Source organism: Rhinopithecus roxellana, chromosome 1, assembly GCF_007565055.1.
Source record: "Rhinopithecus roxellana isolate Shanxi Qingling chromosome 1, ASM756505v1, whole genome shotgun sequence".
Lineage (NCBI taxonomy): Eukaryota > Metazoa > Chordata > Mammalia > Primates > Cercopithecidae > Rhinopithecus > Rhinopithecus roxellana.
Window position 1 is genome coordinate 61668029 of NC_044549.1, and position 21045 is coordinate 61689073.

Here is a 21045-nt window from a genome sequence, read left to right on the forward strand (position 1 = left end):
CATCTTACAAGGCAGACTCTAGGGACAGGTAGGTTGGATCCTCATTCCTGACAGTGCATTTGTCTGACACACGGGACTACCTCCCTAATGTATGCTTTTCTTTGAGAAAAAAAGTAACAAATTTTCTTTACATCTTGGCACCTTGTAAAGTTTTTTTTTTTTTTTATACAAAAGTTCAATAGTTTTGACACTCCCCATTGTTAATCACTACTTCACTGATAAACTTGGAAAAGTGTGACCCTGGAATTTCATCATGCAAAATATTTACTGCAGCAGGAGAAAACATTTTTTAAACAACATTTTTTTTTCCTTTTCAAATGTATGAACTTGTTTAAGATAGCCAGAAAGGCAGTGGTAGGATAAACACAACGGATAGGAATGTATCAAAAAACAGATTAACACACACGCACACACACGCGCACACGCGCACACACACACACACACACACACACACAAAACCTGTACAAAATGCTCCAATCAATGAGAACAGAAAAAAAAGAAATCTTCAACTATGTTACAATTTAAAAGCAGAAAAAAAAAAGTTAGGGAGTTTCTCCCTCCCACATGTCAGGAAATGTCATCCAATATTCTTAAAGCAAGGATAACTAAATAAAATACATGTGCAGCATATTCTGCAATTCCATTACATACAGTAGTTTTTTTTCCAAAGCTTTTTTTTTTTTTAGTATCGTTAATATAAAGCAGTTGCACAAAAAGCAAAGGTGTTTTGACAAACAGGTGTATGCATTTATTCCTTTTTAGGAACAATATCTAAAAAAAGAACCGCCCTCTGCCCTCCCCCAAAAAAGACAAAGATTCACACAGACACATCGGGATATATGTACAACATAATAAACCCCATCCTAAAGAAGCAACTGGGATAACCCCCAGGGGATACAGAATCGGAATTGTAAAAATCATAGTGAAGTTTGCTTGCTGTAAAGCCTGAGAATTTTTTTTTCAGTTGGTTCTTCTGCAAGGCTGTGATACCTGCAAAGATACGTAAAATCTAATTTTTCTTTCTTTTTTTTTTTTTGCTACAGTCTTTAGACTAAGCATGCAAGACATACGACTAAGTGCAACTGAGTGAAATGTTTTTTTTTTTTTTTAATTTTAATCATTCCCTAAAGGTTTGAACTGAGGTATGCGTACTAACAGTTTCTCATGCTGTTATCTTTACTCATGTCTAGCTACACATGCTGAGAATGAACTAATCTACCAGATTTTTATCCTCTTTTGAATACCAAACTAACCAGCAACCACTCAGTTTAGAAGCACAGGGCCCCCTTCCCATGACCCTGTCTGGCTACTGCCTGCACATCATGAAGCTGCCTGGAAAAGTTTTTTTTTTTTTTTTTTTTTTTTTTTTTTTTTTTTTTTTAAGTCTTGCGTGACCACAGACTGCCCTTTATACAGAAAGCAGAGTGAAGCTTCAAAAGTAACTGCCAGAGAAGTTTTTGTACCAAGCTTATGAGTGGATGGGAGTGTTACTTTTCTTTAAATGAAAAATGCTGACCAAAGCCTACTCGGAAAAAAAGGAAAAATTAAAAATAAAAACAAACTGAAGGATATATGCCAAGATAAACCAAAATTAATACAGTGATCACAGCACAGTTCTTAAACAAAAGTGGCATACAATCTAAAAACATCTTTTCTTCTAGAAATATTATTATGTGATCTAGTTCAATTATGGAAGCTTTTCTGTTCTGACTCTAAACTGTCTCCTTTATTGGATACTCTAAATTGCAGTGGCATACATTCATTTTTTTTGAGATGGGACTCCCTTCCTTCTGTAGCTCCTTTAATATCGTGTCCTATTTTTATCTGCAGTAGTCCCATAAAATCTCTTTAAGAGAATGAGTTTTGGTCTCTGTCGAGGTACACAAAAAGTAAAAGGAAAAATACTAGAAAAAAGTAACAACTTTGGTTCGATTATCTACTTGGTCTTCTAAATTTACGATGAAGGAGCAGTTCTCTTTCTCAGGTTGCAATAGCCTATCGCTTGTCATTTGCCTCTAAATTCTTTTGCCTCCTTTGATCAACAATAAGAGGATATTTGGCTTCATCAGATAAAGCATAAAACAGAGAACATAATTTACCTTTGTGTAATATCTTTGGTAATTTTAGAAAAAAAGGTACAAAGAATATAAATTAAGCTTCGAAAGGCTCTCAAACTAAAAAAAAACTATAGTCCTATATAAATAAATGACAGGAAAGTGGGTGCAGAGTGGAAGTGTGGAGGGGTGCTAAGGACTGAGGTTGTACTGACCTGTAACCATCACATTCTGCATACCATGTTTGGGACCCCCAAAGCCCAGGGCCTACATGGTATCTTCTATGAGTTTTTGTGATACTGGGTTGGTGACATAATATTGCATAACAAACTGCAGTACCAAATTTGCATATTTGAAATTAACACTTTAGCATTTGCTGAACTCAGTCCTCATTAACTCCCTTAACAAGTTCCATCTGAAATCGAATTTGCATTCAAACCGTTTAATGCCACCAAGTAGGTTTGAACTAATGTATAAACTCAGCGCCGCTGCCACCCCTACTTTCAGGGCAGCTGCTCAGGGAAACCGGGGTTTTGGCCATTTTGCAAACAAAACCAACCCACACTTGTTATCACAGAGGGCCCAAGGCCCATGGCAACTTGGTTCCACAAGGGAGAGCCTTCCAAGGCCATATTGTCAGTCTAATTACTATTAGTTTAAAAAAAATTTTTTTTTCAGTGCTGCCTATGTTTCCTTGTGCTGGTAGAAATGTGGTGGCATTTATTAAGAATGATGGTTGCTGCAAAAAAAAAAAAAAAAAAAAAAAAAACACAAAAAAACCCCAGAAAATCCAAAACACCCTTCCCCCAGCCACCCCCAATACTGCTGCGTGGAATGAATCGGCATTGTTCCTAGAGTATGTCTCTCTCTCTCTTTTTTTTCTGTCATTCATTCTCTTTCTGGCAGGACGTCACGTCTGTGTGAGAGGGCCTTCATGTGTAGAGTGCAGCATTTGGGACCTTTTTGAAAAAGACCAAAACGGAATGTTTTCTGACTTTAGAGAAACATGGTGATGTCTGAAGGAAGATGGAATGAGTGACAGAAAGCTACAAACGAGAAATGACATTCAGCTTTGTATAATAAAAACACCTATTAACATTCATCACAAGGTACAGAAAACTTTAAGCCTCCAAGAGGCCATCGGCCCAAATGGAGGCCTGAGGTCAGAACTTAAAATGGTATAGTAGAAGAAAAAAAAAAAAGCAATACATTAAAAAGTTTGGGATAATTATTTTTTAACCCCTCCCCCCAATACACACACAAAGGCCTTCCCCATCCCAACTGGAAGCAAAAAAAAAAAAAAAAAAAAAGGAGTAAAGGCAGTGATAATCAACATGCAGTACTGTGCAAATAGGTCGTCCATTGGAATCCTTAAATTCTGGGCAAAGGCTTGGTCTGCAGCTTAGGTGCACAAGCTCCGTCGGGCGTCCTCAGTGTCCAACGCTGGCAGGACTGCAGTTCAAAGTCTGCTGCTAAAAGTGAATCAGTTTAGCAAATTTACAACACTGATGTTGACGGTTAAGAGAGGAAAATCCCAAGTACCAAACAAGTCCATCCAATGCACAGAGTACAAATTCCTTTTTTCAACAAAAAGTAGAAAAATCAAAAATACTCCCAAATGGGGTTCTTGATGGCACTAAGAGTTAACACATTTCAGAGTTGTCAAAATGTAGTGAAAATCCTCCAGACTGTACAACAAATGGAGAACAATTTCACTGCTAACTTTTGACGTGTTTTGTTTTGTTTTTTCCTTTTTCCAATCTTCACTCTCGGGGTTGGCCCGCCCCGATATTCACTCCATGTCCTCGTTTACTGGTTCATCTTCGTAATCTCTGTCATGGTCAAAATCTGGACTGTGGTTGGCTGTTGTCACTAAGGACAGGGGCCCTTCAGCTTCCTCTGGATCGAGGGGCTCTTCTTTGACGTGTACAGGATGCCTGGAATAAATATGCAGAGGTTCAGTGAAGGTACTTCCCAGCCCATTGCAGCTCAGGTGCACTGAAAAGTTTGGGGCAATAGAAAAGCCTCACTGTAGAACTAGAACTCTGTCCAGTATTGTCGCCTTTAGCCACACGTGGCTCTTTACATTGAAACGAACGAAATCTTACTACAATTTAAAATTCAGTTTCTGAGTTGTGTTAGCTGCATTTGACATGTTCAAAGGCCCCATGTGACTAGCGGTTAATTCTGGCCAGCACAGAGACAGAACATTTGGATCACTGCATAAAGTTCTCTTGGGTAGTGCTGCTCTGAGTCACTAGTCTCTGGACAGGTGCGGGCCTCTCCTCCCTGGTGGCATTTCTCATACTTTGATGCATGCTGCAGTCACCTGTGGGCCTTGTTGAAATGCAGTGTGTGATTCAGGAGTAGGGTGGGGCCTGAGACTCTGCATCTCTAACAAGCTCCTAGGTGATGCCGCTGGTCCTAGAACCACACTTTGAGTACCAGATAACAGGTCCCATAGTGGCATCCTGGGTGGATGAATACTGATCTTCAAATAATTACATGAAATAAGAATCTGTGATGCAACGGCAGTTTGTGGGGACCACTGAGCAGAGGAGGCTGGGCTAATCATGGCTTGCTGTGTGTTCTGCTTTGCTAGTTAACATGCAGAACCTGTGAAAGAACTCTCCAGAGGACGACCCGAAGCGAGGTTCTATCATTAATCAACTTCAAGCAAACACAGCAAAGAGACACCATGATACATGCTTGAAACTCCAAATTAATGCATATTTTTACAAACTGTCAATAAGGCAAGAAAAGCCCTGCCAGGAAACACAAATGGAGAGGAAAAGGCTCGCTCAACACAACAATATGATAAGAAAGCAGAGCCCCAATCAGAATAATAACGCTGTCAGTTGTAAACAAGGCAAAACATGAGGCCTGGCTGGTAGCAGCCACTGGGATGCGTGTGGTTGCGATGAGATCTGCCAACTTTCTCATTATGGACCAGCGCATGGTTCACCCTAAGGGGACTGGGGTGATCACACAAAACCACTCGGATAACAATTGAGAAATGTTGTTCGTAAATCATATTTACAACTGATCCTTTGCAAATACAAATAACTTTCTGTTGCAGGGCCTTTTGATATGTAAAAGAATCATTCAAGTTAAAACGGTCCCATCTCTGGGACAGGCTGCAGAAGGGAAGATTTTTAAACTGACATTATCAAGTATTAGTAATAAGAGGTGGTAATGGGGATGGTTGGCTTCCTAAATAATTAATGCTGTATGCAAACCCCAAAGGCCCCTTGAACCATTTAAAAACAAACAGAGGAGTGTTTTGGACTGCCCTCGAAGACAGGAACCTTCAGAATCAATTGACTATAAAATCAGCACAGTCGAGAGAGAGCATTTGGTTGGGCTAGATGTTAGATAAACAGCTTTACAAAATAATTCCTTTATTCTTAAAAACTATTTGCAGAATAAAATATAGCAAAGTTGCATTACATTACATTTTATGTATGGCTCTCCATCTATTTCATTCATTATTTATTTATTGAGACAGTCGTGCTCTGTCACCCAGGCTGGAGTGCAGTGGCAGGATCTCGGCTCACTGCAACCTCCACCTCCCAAGGCTCAAGCAAGTCTTCTGGCTCAGTCTCCCAAGTAGCTGGGATTATAGGGGCCCACCATCACACCTGGCTAACTTTTGTATTTTTAGTACAGATGAGGTTTCACCATGTTGGTGAGGCTGGTCTTGAATTCCTGACCTCAAGTGATCCACCCGCCTCGGCCTCCCAACGTGCTAGGATTACAGGTGCGAGACACCATGGCTGGCCGGATATTTTTATTTCAGAGAAACAGTTGTACATCAGTGCAAGGAAGGCTGCATGGGAGTCAGCCTTCCAGCAGTCTGTATTAAGCATTATGAATAGGGATTTTTTTTTAAATGGCTGCATTAGTGTTTCCGCAGTAAGAATTAGGACTGGCTGCATAATTCTGGAAGCCCAGTGCAAAATGACAATCTGGGGTCCTTGGCTCAAAAATTACAATTTCAAGACAGAAATGGCATTAAAGCAAGTGCATACCAGGTATGGTGGTGTGTGCCTGTGGTCCAAGTTATTTGGGAGGCTAAGGTAGGGTGATCACTTGAGCCCAGGAGTTCGAGTCCAGCCTGGGTGATAACAGTAAGATCCCCATCCCTAAATAAAAAGGTAATGAAAAGAACACATAAAATCAAGTGCAAGTATCCTTTTAGGCATGAGATCCTGTGTGACTGCATGTCACACTTGTGAACCAGCTTTGCTAGGATACCCTACATTCTTTTAGGAAGAATTAGGTATACTGATTATTCCTTAAAAAAACACACACCCTTAGTTAAGGCCAGTTTTCTTATTTTTTGCCAATCTCTTTCCATTTGGTGTCATATTTTTAAATATTGTAAATTCAGCAGGAATGCTATTTTTTAAATTTTCCTAGCTTTACAATTTATAATGTTTATGGCTAGATGAGATTCCACTGTGTTGACATATGTCAGTTTCTGAATACTAGGCATTTTAGGATCATCTTTTTTCTTTCTCTTTTACTGTTTGTATAATGCAATGACCATTTTTATCCATTAATCTTTCTACTCTACTTCTGCTGATTGACCTCCTTAGGATAAATTTCTAAGAATGGAATTGTTAGAGCAAAGGCCAAAACATCTTTATGGTTCCTGTGATTTATTGTGATATTAACTTCCAAAGGGGCTATCAATTTAAACTCAATCTCATCAGCAGCAAGCATTATTTGTAAAAAATATTTTGTTGCTTAGCAGGTATAAATAAGGTAAGCTCAGGTTACCTTAAATTGTGTTTCTCAGATTACTGACAATGGTGAACATTTCCTAATGTTTCTGCTTCAAACTTTCATTGTTGAGAAATTTATGTTTTAGCTATATGCTGATTGAGGTTCACATGTTGTTTTCCAAACCAACATTTTCCTACTTTCTTATCAGATCTATCAATCTTTTCATGTTTACAACCCAGAATTGAATGATAGAAGAATGTAAGATCATATAAGACCTTGGGGAGGGGGAAGGAGGATGGGGACCCCTAGAAGAAATAGAACCATCTCCACCTTAATGAAGTTCTTACTGTATAATTTTAGACTTTGACCAATATTGTGCTAATCTTACCCAAAAAATCATATACATGTAAAGCCCCACAAAACACAGTTCACAACATCAGAGAATGTTTTGTTTACCCAATTATCCTCATTTGATCATTACACAATGTATACATGTATCAAAATAACACATGTACCCCCAAAATATGTAGTTACGAAGTATCAATTTTAAAAGCTGTAGAAGTAAACAAACAAAAAAAAAGCTTTCCCCCTAAACTGGTAGCCAAAATTCATGAGGGTTGTTTTCTATCCAGAAGACACAGGTAATGATCCTGTCATGCCTGCTGGCTCGACTCCCAGTGCCTCATGCAGAGTTAGACGGCAAGGTTTCGAAACTTTAGAGAAATGAAATCCGGTTTCAGGACACTTCTTGGTACCGCCAGATACCCCTGGGGTGTGGCAAAGGTGTAGCACAGGCACACACAGTACTTCAAAGAATAAAAAGAGGATGGGATTCCATGAAAGATACATTTGAGATGTGATGCAGACTACTGAAGACACTACACTTCACATACACTCACCGCATCTTCTAGAAGTTAGGGCTGTGTATGATGCACCTTCCTCTCCTTGCAGACACTGCCCCCACCCTTTCTCTCCAACTCCTACTTCCGAAAGGGCTACCACTGAAAAATTGTGTGCAAAACCACACATTTCCCTTCTCCTTACATCTGAGTAATTCCTTTGTTTAGCCACTCTGGGAACACAAGAGTTTTAAAATAAAGCTGACTGGTGTTTAAAGGCATTGTGTTCTGGGGGTGTCTGCACAGCATAGAGTATTTTGCTTTGTAGCTCCTTTAGCGTCTATCAGGATAAAAGTATAATGCCCCAAAGCCATAATTATGTGACCACTTTCTAGTGTTTCAAAGGAGGAATGAAATGTAGTGGTATCTGAGTGTCACAGAAAGGGTAAGAATGAAGAGTTCTGTTTCAACACTCAATATTAGCTAGGCTGCCTTCCTAACAAGGTCCTTCAAGCCGTGCCGTAAAGTTTATGGCTTGATTTATTCCAATAGACTGGAACAGTTGAAAAACAATTTGCATCATAGCAGGGTAATGCATATTGGACAAGAATGGAAACTCTTGTCATTACAGAATTCCCTTAATGGAAATATGAGGTCAAAAAGAGTAACAGTCTATGACACAGATAGCAGGCGCAGGGAATCTGCTGTTGACATATAATTACATTTAGCAAACAGCACAAACCTGTGAGATTTGAGCAACACATTTTGACATTTTTATGTAGGGTTTCTCGTAAAAAATAGTTGAAACCTTTATTTCATCAAAAATCACAAAGACTATTGTAAAACATAGTTTGGGTAATTCAAATTTGTTAAACAAATTAACCCTGCAGTGACTGTCTTTCGTACAGCAAAATTAGCATCACTCTGAACTGGTGCCTGTGGCTTGCATCCAAATATCTTTCTGTTTTAGTGTTTCTTTATACTAAATAATAGGAATATATGTCAACAAAAACTTGGAGTTCGTACAGATTATGAGAAATAGTATCACTTCAATAACTTCAGACATTTTTGCTCTAATGAGTGTTTCTTGCAGTAGCTTACACCAATTTACGTTTGTTCTGAACTTCGTTAGTATCTAAGTAAATACTCCTGTCATGACAATGATTTAAGATGAATACGAATGTGATAACAAGAAAGTCGGAAACACTAAGTTGCTTTGGAAAGGATGAAATATAGCAGCATCAGTGTGAAAGATAAACACATTCTTAAAATGCTGTGAAGTAAATGCTAAGATACTGTTCATATAAATTAAAAATGATTATTTCCATATCCGCAAAGGATGGTAAAGATCCTTTTTGAAGTGCTGTGGAGATGAAATTCAAATGCTAGAAAATCAAATTTCAGATTTCCCCATACCCTCCAAATTATGCTGGCAGATAACACTTTTTTCTTTGTCATTAGATGCCAATTCCATCTGCTCCTAATTGTTACAGGTCCTATTTTCCATTCGTATCACTCAAATTATCTTAAAATAAGATGTTGGTCAGTAATTCAGAGGTCATGTGTAGACAAGCAGCCTATTCTAGGAACTGACAGTATTGCAAACACGAAATGGGTTAGTACCTTAAAGTAGGCAACAGTTTTGAAGAAACTCACTAAAAGGGAGAGCCTGTCATTCGCCAGCATCTCCTGCAAAGCCAATCATTTGGAGTAATGTGGTTTCTTTGCTCTGTTTGAAAACTTTTCCTGGGAGAGAGGGGGTTATAGTTACACCAAGTTTTCTCCCATCACCCGCTCACAGGGGCAGCACAGCCTCCTGGTCTCCGCCTTTCCTGCAGTTTGCAGTCCTGGTTCCATTCACATTCAGCATGGGCAACCATCGCCCATCACTTCATTCAGTTATATGTGCACTCATTATACTGCCGTCTGCTGCTATAATGCTCCTATTAATTTTCCTTTTGATATTTTAAGAGCAATCTATAAATCATGCCGCCTTTCATTTGTGCCATCATTAATGGTTGGTAATAATGCTGTGGCGTCGTGTTCGTGGTTATCGCACCACCAAGTAAACAAGCATCTTTTTCTCTCAGCTGGGTCAACATGCCCGAAAGTTGAACAAACTGCACACTTTTTCATAGGGATGCATATTAATTTGAGGAGGAAAAAGTAGTGTGGCTTAAATAATGGCCTGAGATGTGATAAAGCAGAGGAACAAAAGCCAATCTGTTTCCCATTTTACTGCTGGGAATTGCTTTTATGGGAAAGTTAGCAAATAGTCCTTTTATGCACTAACCAAGCTGAACATTTCTGGAAGTACAAACTTCTAGCTTGGTTCTGGGATATCAGAAATTACAGAAAAGGTATATAAAGCCCAGAGAAAGAGACGTCTCCCTGTGCGTACCTAGGGAGACTAGGGTGTGAAAGCAAAGACCTTTCGGGTGGACCATACTCACACGGCTTGCATAGGAGATCTGCCTGGACTGCTGTCACTCTCGTTGCTGTTGGTATGCTCCATTGCCCCATTCAGCTCTTCCCGTATTGCGCTGGCTAAGTTGCCCAGAGTGGGATTTCCCATGGAAGCGGTAGTGTATAGAGGTATACTATTCTCAGCCATTGAAGCCTGTCATCAACCAAGAGAAAATTTATGAAGACACAGGGTATGTAAGACGAGGAAACTACTAATTATGGGTGTACTCGATAATCTTCAGTTGGAGTTAATTGTAGCATGGCTGGCAAATACAAGTTTCTAAGAGGTGTTGAAAGATTTTGCTTTAAAAATGACTCGTGGCACCTGTCCCAAGCTTGGTTTTGAAGAGCTAACTGGGGGCCAGGGGGATCAAAGCGCCTTTGGGTAGGAGGGACTCAATTTGGTCCTGCTTGGTAGTCACATGGTTTAGACAGGCTTTCGAATATGAGGTTTATGTCGGATGCGTTTTTAAGAGGAGCTGAATATTTCCAGATCACAGTGAAGTATAATGGAATTTTTATTTCTTTATCCATTTTGATGACTCCAGTATTGGATATTAGAGATTTTGATCAGATTATTCTGGCCGCATCGCTCAAACTTATGAGAACTTCCATAAACATTCACCTCTTAGATCCTATAGAAAAGGAAGAGATTATAGAATTGGAATCAATTTTTTATCTCCTCCCATCATTTCTGTTTTAATGATTTCTGAATCTGTTTAGCGGAGTTTGAGATAACTGGCTGAAGGAAACACCACGTAATGTTTCAGAGTCCGACCAACTGCCTAGGATTTTAGGACTAAAGAGCTCTGGCAAAAGGAAGCTCTAAATCATATTTATTTTTGGTGCCTAAGTACATCAATATCAAAGGTTACAAAGTCACTCCACGTTGAGTGTCAGCAAAAAAGTGGGGAAATAAAAAAGAAGAAATCCTACACTTTATTTAGGATAGGTAGGATATTACTCACTTCCTGTTATACTGCATTTGAATAAAAGGGACACCAAGTCTGAAATGCACACACTGGTTACATACAGAACTGGACTAAAGTACCCATATTCGTTTCATCCGGGTGGTGATTACGACCCATTGACTTTTCATTTTATCAAAGAGGACACTTTCAAAAACTGGCAGCTGTAATTAAACCAAGATGTATCACAACTGTCCTCTTGCAGACTAGACTATGCCTGCTTTTCCATCCTAATGGGAAAAAAAGTGCAATCACAAGATGATCCGGCATAGTGACTTCCACTGGCCAGGCATACAAGAGTCCAAACTATTCTAGAAATCCTGGGTCTAGAGAGAAAGTAAAAGCCAAAAGAGTGCAAAGCCAGGCTTCAGAAGTCTGTCTGGCTAGTATGACAATCGCAGCCTCACTCACTATACAAACCCCAAAGCCAGGGCTTTTTAGGTGCAAGCCCAGTGTTAGAAGTCCTGTGCATACTCACCAGTCACAGCTTTGGATAATGGACTATTTCAAAGCTTGGCCCTCCGTAAGCCCACAGCTTTTCCTTCCCTCTACTTGTAAATGTATGTAACTGTCTTCTTTTTAAAAGTAGGGGTACAATCCTGTTTTTATTTTCAAATGCGGTAAACTCACTTTGATGAAAAGCAAATCTGAACATTCCACACTCTCCTACAGTGTGTCCAATAACTTGAATCAAGTACTTTTTCCAACAGCTCTTTTATAATTGCAATAAAGCCTTTTTTCTTTCTTTTTTTTTTTTTTTTTTTTTGGCAGAGCAGTTGCCAGAACTTTTTTTTTTTTTTTTTTTTGCCAACTGCAGTTGGACAAGCATCTTAACCGCTTTTATCTGAGACAACAGTGGTCACACCTCTCTGTCACAGAAATTCTGCCAACTGTCTTTCCACTGGAAATACCATAAGATAAGCTCTCACAAGATAAATTTCACTACTCCAAGGTCAGAATGTGGCAAAAGTGGGGCTGCTGCTAGCTTATTTTAGCAACTTCCCTGGTCAAAAATTGTGAAGACAAAATTGAAATGCTGATATGAACGTGTTTGTTGGGATGAGTTGGTCATCCTCTAGAGAAGGCAACCTTCTTGGGATGAGTATTTATTCTCTTTGGCTCTCAAAGTATTCTAGGTCAAGGCCATTACTGATTGGGATTGGATCACAGAACATGGCCTGAGACCCAACCGCCACAGTAGTGAAAGGTATACAAAGGCAAGCACTTATATTGATCCCTGGGTTCTCAGACAAGAAAGATGTAAGTGATGAAAATCAGCCTTGTTCCTTGAAAAAATGATCAAATGGGCTGCAGAGAGATCCCAGTGCCTGAGTCGCAAGAGGGCTTCTTGAACACACTCTGTTGAGCAAGTGATCAGAGCAACCCACCAAAGGTTAGAGAAATTTTCACTAACTGCTTATGCCTAACGAAGTTTTTTTTTTTTTTTTTTTTTTTGGTAGTTGATGTCCACTTAGAAGCAGGTGTGTTACAAAAATGGACAATTATAGAAATGGTCCTTGCACGGCATGTGGTTTCATATGAAGCTGGCACCTCTGCCAAAAAATGAAGTTGCTTAAGTAATGGTGCAGAAGTCCATAAGCACCCTCGCTCCTGGAACATTAACCACTCTGAGATCCTCAGGGGAAAGGCAGTCTATAAATACGAAGCTTTACGGTTACCCTTAGTTACTTCACTTTTCAGAGCATAATGCAATCTGTCCCAAGTCCCATGTTTTATTTCTGTAGTGGATTCTGCTGTCCTATTTTATATATTGTATATCATGCATTATGTTGCTCTAGTAATTTTTTTTGAAGATATTGTTCCACTATTATTTTTACTTGTCTTGAAAAATGGAAATAGGCGGTAATGGAAAGGAAGGCCTGCTGGCAGAATCTTTATTTAATTTGCACAGTAGAAAGTTGTCTTATGTGTCTGTCTACTGATCAGGGATCCAAACTCGTGGAAGAGAGGGAAACAATCCACTTCTCAAATCATGAATTTATATCAATTTATTCCCCTTGCCTCATTATGGACAGAAAGTGTTCTTGGAAAACGGCAGGACAGTTTTGGGCTACTGAAGACGATGCCAAAAACAAATGTTCAGAGATGAAACCTGAACAGTTCTGTAATGACAAAGCATACTAATTGAAATTAGTCACATAGTTAAGAGAATTCAGAGGATGGAGGATCACTTTTTTTTTTTTTTGCCTTTCCGGCTCATGAATATAAAATGTGCTTGTAATCTTAATACTATTCCAGATAGAGCAGCCTTTAAATTCACACTTCAGAAGACTCCAGGGAAAATAAGTTACTAATGAATGGTATTTACAGTGGCGGCATCGAAGCATGCTTTCATTTACTCTTCTAAAGTTACTGTGTAAACTACAAGTAATTAAAAGAAACGCGGAAAGTAGTTTCTCCTATTAAATCTGGTTCAGGCTAAAAATAAATAAATATAATTACTGAAATGCTAAGGCCAGTGAATCTGCCTCCAAACTGAAACTGGGTAAATGGCCTATCATCAATTCCCAGGAGCCTTAAGACTCTTCTGGGCCTGTAGGGTACAGAGTCGTGCTCAATAAACATCCGTTTAATGCAGAGCAAGGCCCAGGGCTTCTGTCAGTATGTCCTCCCTTCCTCATCCTGTTCCCATCATGCTAAAGGGCTCAACTGTTTTTTTCATTATTGTCCCTTTTTAGACTTTTGTTTCTCTCTTTGTACCCTCAACCCAAGAAATGTTCGTAGTTGCTCATGTATTTATGGTCCTTTGGAAGGACACAAGACATTGTAGTATCTCAGAACCAATCTGGGGGTGATACAGCCCCCGTTGAGAACGTATGCTGCAGAGGACTGCAACGGTATTGGATGACAAATGTCACATTTATCTATAGAATATGCCATTTAAAAGCTATCAAGATTCTCTTGGCCTGTCTTCTAGAACAGTCTGGGTAGGGGAAAAAGCAACCAGGACCACTGGCCAAAAGGATACTGCTTACTTATGAACTCTTGAGGGGGACCTGAGTACTATACCCAGGTACTTTAATGAAATGATACTGGAGTAGCCTTCATTTAAGAACTCAAATGTGCAATAAGTAAAAAGTTTGCTAGAAGCTGGGCTGCCTCAGGTAGCTAGCTCCTTTTTGGGTGGTGATCTCGCTACTGCTCAAAACCCACGTCTTCATCTCCTGGTACCACTGGTGATGTAACAAGTACTTGGTTTGTCAGTAGGAAATAAATACCCCGTATGATTATTATGTAATCTCGATCAATCTCCAGGAAAACTAAAGAGTCTTCTTAGACACCTCTATTGTTTAAACAGACATGGTTTACTTGTATAAAGTGAACCAGATTCCAGATCCTCCCCACCCCAGACAAAAGCGAAGATGCTAAAGTCGACTTTAAAAGAAGAAGAAGAAATACAAAGCCCTGCTTTCTCTTTAAACCCGTGAACAATAGAAGGTCATGTGACGCAGTGGCCTATCATCCAGCACATTAATAGCTGTGCTAGAGTAATTACACTTGTGGTATTTTTGCCTCAAGTGAAATTCTGAAATAAGAGGATGGAAATTATGATACTGCTGATAAATATTAATAAGTGAACTTTTAATTTTTTTGCCACAATATTCAAAATGCTAAGCATCCCGCTAATGCTGAAGCAGCCCGATGTGTTTGCCTCCAGGGAGTACGATGCTTTGTGCACTTAAGAAAAAAGTTTAACGGAATTAAAATTTAATATCTAATTAGAGCAAGGCTAATATATTTTGAAATGAGTAGGGGAGACCTGTGCCTCTGCTGCATATTCGGGACGGCCATTAATCTTACCTGTAAAGCTGCATTGAGAGGTGTGCAGTAGGCGTGGCTGCTCTGCATGTTTTTAATAAGGGAAGGGTTACTGTATAAGAAAAAGATAAAAACTCCAAGTTAAACACAGTCGACTCCTGAGTTCCTAGCTAAGTTCTGTTTTAAGCTTGCTGGTGTCCTTCCAAATCAGCAATTTACCCCACTAACAAAACCCAAGAAAAGTCAGGCTTTCTCCCCGTCACTGATTTGCAGGGCGGGTGTGTGTGTGCACACCTCTGGGGTTTGACTTCGCTATTCAAGGAAACTAGGTGTAAAATTCTGGCTTAGGTAATAACAGACTTGGGTCCTTCCTCCAGAGACCTCTCTGCAGATTTTTAGGAGTTAGCCTGACTCCAGACTCCAAAAGGAAGGCAACAGTCTAGGAGGTCGTGCTGGGGAAGGCAGTGAGCTCACAGCAGGGGGCTGCTGGGCGTGAGCAGAGAGAATCTTGGCTCCTAATCATCTTCGAGATTTGAACTCTACAGTGACTGCTAGAGGGATGGCAGGAAGGCTTTTAAGGAACATCTACAAGGCACGTTTATTGCCAACAGGTGATGGAGAGTAGGGTATGCCAGGGGAAGGGTGTTACTAAATATGCGGATGTCTTAGCCAAATCCGGAAGGGCCTGAGAATATTTGCTGCCATCTCCGTTCACGGACCAAATGAAACCAACATACTGTTGTCAGAAAAATCTCTAACCTCGTAAGGTTAAAAGTATTCAAAAATTATACAGGGCATACTGAGGGAAAAGGGTGCCTCCCAGTAGGCAATTACCTACATTTATCAGTGGCCTTTAAAGTAAGTATACACAATCAAACCTATTTCTTTCCTATGCTTGGAACATTTTAATCATTCACTTCATTACATTTATATTGTTATAGTGAGTGAACAAATAGGAAATCTACCCCAATAGTACACACACATTTTAACTGTAACCAAAAATTCTCTTTTTACTCGGGGCAGGGGGAGAGGGGGATTATGGGTTAAACACAAGTATTCAGTTTTAGGGTCCCCGTAAGCTGCTGAATCAAAATACAATGAATATTTGCATTAAAGACGTCAAAAAAGCATTATTCAAGGCACTGGTGTTCCAAAGAGAAACGAGAGCAATACATGTACAAATCACACAATTTAGTTTCGTTGCAGAAAGCTGTGGCACTGCTATTGGTGAAATGCAAAACTACATGGGATGAGTCAACCATGCAAAGCCAAAGCAACAGCAGAAAAAAAAAACAAAAGCAAGTAAAGGCTCTTACTGTGCGACAAGCTCGTCAAAGTTTTCATCGGGGCAGTATTTGCGAGGACGGCCTCGTTGAATATGGCGGCCACGTTTAAACTCTTCATCATCAACTGTCCAAAAGGACCCAAACTCATCCTCTACTCTGATAAAGCACTTATGCAGTGAGAGGTTGGTGCGAATGGCACCCTGGGATAGGAGCAGCAGCAAAGGAGATGGAGTGGCAACAAAAGGAGACGGGGTTGGGGGCGGAACAGACATCCAATACAGGGAACAGGAAAAAGAAAATAAAATGCAATAAGCATAAGCAAATGGTTTGTGAGGGTTAATATGCATTGCCACCTAAAAGCTACTAGCATGTGATGCAACAAAGACCAGCAAGCAGGGCAGGGGGACTGGTGGGTATACAAAACAGGAGGGATGAAATGCTTTTTTGCTTCCCTTAACTGAGACAACGTGAAACCAGTTCTTTGGTCTAACACCATCTAGCAGCCAAAGCCTCTACGTTATACTTGTTAGCACAATCCAAGCTAGGCTAAGAAGTTCAAACATGGTGGACGTACCCACTGATCTTTTGTGGCCTTCGTTTTTGGAATTCTACTTCATCCACTGTCCATACTGCCCCTTTAACGTTTTCTACTCGCACAAAACACTTGTGAAGACTAAGATTATGACGCACTGCATTCTGCAGCAAGTATAAAAGAGAGAACATTTACATTTTCTATAAGAAAAGACTCCAAAAACAGCAGTAAATTCAGCCTAACAGTCCACATTTGTAAAACCATCCCCAAGAGCTGTAGCTGCCACCCCCGTGAAGGACCTTCTCATGGTTAAGGGTGTCTTTTCCAAAAGCAAAAATAAACCAAAATTTTAAATTAATTGTACTTTGGCATTTTTGTCTAGTCTCTGGTAATAACTAACCAGAAGAAATATTTTTTAATATGCATACAAGCCCAAAATAGGTTCCAGAGTACAAATCTGAAAATGTTACTGTGACTTCAAAACAAGAACACATGCAAAGCATAAAACTGCCCTTTTTAAGCCCACCTACCTCCCATAAAAAGGGGTTTTTTTTTTCTTTCAAACCATGAAAGAGGAACACTTGGTTAATATTGCTAAATACAGTTTTGTTCTTGATGGTTTCTGGCTTTTAAAACTTCCAGAGATCTTATGAAGAATTCTGAAGTGGATTTTACCGCTGAGAGTAGTGCCTTGTGTAGTCAAAGGACTAGGGAGGTGAACGGACCCCAGAAGAGATCAGTATCTATCAATCAATCATCATGTTATGTCTTACCTTCCAGAATATGAGAGTTGGCCCTAACTATGGGCAAGTATTTTAACTGAGTAAATGCCAAAGGAATACGAGTGAAATACTCAGTGGCAAAATGACTATATTTCTGCAGTTGATGGTTTCTACAGACACATCTTGCTTATGGTTAAAAGTCCTTTCTGGCCATTCCTAAGCTGAGACCCTTAACATCGACAATTTATCAAAAAGGAGGATCTCAACTCAAGGGTGAAGAAGAGCTTTTAATATCTCATCTTTCCTCTGGGCTTCAGAAGAATCCCCCACCCTTACAGGGTACAGTTAAAAAGCAAGGCTTCATTTCTTTAGTCCTGCCTGGTTAAACTTATGGATCCAGACTCAATTCTGGACATGAAGATATTCTAAAGAGATTCAGGTCATTTACTTAAATTTTTCTTTTTATTCAGAATAAGGAGATGACTCAATAGTAGATGACTCAATTGGGGCTTAAGAAGTTGATATATACATCACACTGGGTAAAGTCCTCACTCAATTCCAGCAACACTGCTATTGCACAAGCATTTTGCACCCCTCCGCATTCTGCCACCGGAGTATTTCCTTCCTGAATTATCCTTAATGGTGGTGAATCTTGATACTCTCAGAGGCACTTCAGTTTTTGGACAATCACAGTTGGTGGCTGTGAGGATTCAAGCTACATAATAATTTTTCTTTTCGGATATGGAATATTTAGAAGATAATGAGACAAGTTTTAATGCATGGTGTGATGAATTGCTTGAAAGGAGAATTCGCAGGATAAATTCCCGAAGAGTTTTTGAGTAATGTCAGCATAATTGAGGTAGGTTCAAGATACCCAGGGGACTATCAAAGGACACTCCTGATTCAAAAAAATTGGATAGATTTGCTTAAAAATAAAAATCTCTAAATTGAAAACATCTGGCATGTCATATACTTGATAGGACAATTTTCTTTGTATATAAACTGGAGTCTAAGCAGTCTTCTTTTTTCTTTTATTGAGGCTAGGTCTTGCTCTGTTGTCTGACTGGAGTGCAGTGGCTCAATTATGGCTCACTGAAGCCTTGTATTCCTGGGCTCAAGCGAGCCTCCTGCCTTAGCCTTCTGAGTAGTTGGGACTAGAGACACGTGTCACCACACCCACCTAATTTTTAATTTTTTTTTTTTGTAGAGATGGGGTCTTGCTATGTTGCCCAGGCTGATCTTGAACTCCTGGGCTAAAATGATCCTCCAGCCTCCCAAAGTGCTGGGATTGCAGGCAGGAGCCGCTACATTTAAAAAAATATATTGCCCAAAGGCATATGATAGAAGGTCTACTGTTATTTACTGGAACAAAATTGAGGTGGTATAAATAAATGGACAAAGCCAATTTCCTTTAAAAATCCAGACACGGCATTATACATTTAGGAGACATAACTTGAAAAGAAGTCAACATTGCTACTAATCCTAATCACTGCCTGATGCTTTCAAATAAGTATCAAAATGTACAGAACTGAAAGGTCTTAAAGCTACTTTCGACAAAATAATTTCTGTAGATCAGGTTGAGCAATATAACCGTGTGAGTAAAGACACAAAGCCAAAACTTCAGTTCTGTTTTCCAAAACTGCACATCCAAGCAGAAAGCGACGAGAAGTCAAGAGTTTTCAAAAAAAAAGATATGTAAGCTCTTTTCAGCCATAACTTTAACTGGGCATTTCATCTTTTGTCTAAGATCATGGTACAAACAAGGACACGTAGAGAAAATTATACGTATTTGTGAGTCATTAAGTACTTCATCTAAGGTTGTTAAATTAATGACACTTTTTCCTGCAGTTTGCAAAATGAAAAAGTTCAATCTGAAGATCTAAGCTTAAATATTATATTCACAACTGGTAATTATTTTTAAATTTCATCATTTCTATTTATAAAAGGCAATCTGAAGAAAATGTCTGCCTCATGCTTCAACTTCCTAAATTTTTAAAAGCATTCATGGCTAAAGATCCTTTTATATTTTATCTCCCAAGGCAGGCTGAGGCAAAAAGGGGAAGATTCTGAACATAGGTTCTCTTTCGGTGCCCATGTGTCTTAATGGAAATGAAAGGATAATTTGGGCCATAATAGATATTCACAGCTCTGTAAAGTTGATGAATTAATTCTATGGTTTATATTCGTTTTCTTTTAAAATAAAATGCTAATTTATCAGGAACTTAACAGAGGAAATGTATTTTTCTGTTTTTTGCTTTGGTTTTTCTCCAGTTTAAAATTAAGAAATTAGCAAGGAAGGCATTTATTTCAAGCGAAGGAAGTTTTCCTTGCATCCTATAACACATCCCTATCATATTTAGATTAATGGCATATCCTCAAATGTTTGTTATCACATGTCTCTAAATGTTTTGGATTTCAGGGATTACAAGAATTCCAGGTAGTAAAAAAGGCAAAAATACAAATGACAGAGTGTACCTGTCCCCTTCTATAAGCAAGAGTATTAGTCACCAAGAAACCTGAAAATGGGAAAGCCCAAACATATGTGAGGGCTCAATCTAATATAAGGGAATAAATACCAGTGGAATCTTTGAACCAGCTGCTGACCTGGGAATGTGGTAAGCCATATACGACTCCAAGCACTGCTGGGGGCATCCAATAAAGAGCTATGGAATTTGACTTGTTTTTTATAGCAAATAACATTATAATGAAGTTCTAAATCTACTTTTCTTCCTTAGTATATCTATGAGGGACAATCTCCTTTTTTTTTTTTTTCTTTGAGACAGGGTCTTGCTCTGTTGCCCAGGCTGGAGTGCAGTGGCATGAACAGGGCTCACTGCAGCCTCAACTTCCTTGCTTCAAGCAATCCTCCCACGTCTGCCTCTGGAGTAGCTGTGACCAGAGGTGCATGCCACCATGCCTGGCTAATTTATTTAATTTTATTTTTTAGAGACAGGGTCTTGCTATGTATGTTGCCCAGGGTGGTCTCAAACTCCTGGGCTCAAGTGATCCTCTTGCCTCAGCTTCCCAAAGTGCTGGGATTATAAGGCATGAACCACTGTGCCTGGCTATTGCAGTTTTTAAAAACCTTACAGAAAAGGTTTCAGCATGCTTGCATACTAAACGGTTTTAAATCTCTTGACTTAAAAACAAAAACCCCTTAATAATACATTGTGTTCTCCACTAATAACTCCTACAAACAGTGCTAGTACTTGTGTACAGCTTTCTCTACTAATTGGGTTAATGAGCTCTTTATCCAACCATTGAGGGCTGTGTCAAGTTTGGTCATTTCTCCAGGTTCCATCTCCGGAGACACATCTCTGCAAATATTGGCTGTGGTTGAATACCTAACGGCATGAGGTTTGTGCAAGTAATACGGCAACCTCCACTTCTGGGCGACAGTGTTATCTCCTTTTCTCTACATATTCCAACCAGAGGGAGATCATTTTACTGGCTGGCCCCTCCACACTGTAATGCCGGTATAATGAGAGTCTTCCATCAGAGCATTTCAACCACAATGACACTATTTTCCCAATCAAACACACCTAGAGATTGGACACTTTAAGAGTATTAAAACAACATAAATGTAGCTTCCTTATAGCACAACTGCATTTTATCAACAACAAACTGTTCTATGAACGTCAAGATCCAAGAATAAACAGGCCTGAGA

General features: G+C 39.4%; 1 protein-coding gene across 13 annotated transcripts in view; it reads right to left on the reverse strand.

Moving 5' to 3' along the window:
* Positions 1 to 723: 723 nt before the first annotated feature.
* Positions 724 to 21045, reverse strand: part of FOXP1 (forkhead box P1) — a 632214-nt gene continuing 611892 nt past the window's right edge. For 11 of the 13 annotated variants that reach the window (XM_030918371.1, XM_030918333.1, XM_030918145.1 and 8 more), the window contains 4 exons: positions 16699 to 16820; positions 14881 to 14950; positions 10078 to 10244; positions 724 to 3991 (listed from right to left, as the gene is read on the reverse strand). In XM_030918371.1, the coding sequence (XP_030774231.1) occupies positions 3847 to 3991; positions 10078 to 10244; positions 14881 to 14950; positions 16699 to 16820 (504 nt within the window). In that variant the 3' untranslated portion in view covers positions 724 to 3846. Of the gene's footprint in view, positions 3992 to 10077; positions 10245 to 14880; positions 14951 to 16154; positions 16325 to 16698; positions 16821 to 21045 lie in introns of all 13 variants that reach the window. The other 2 variants (XM_030918116.1, XM_010385991.2) reach the window with 2 other exon arrangements.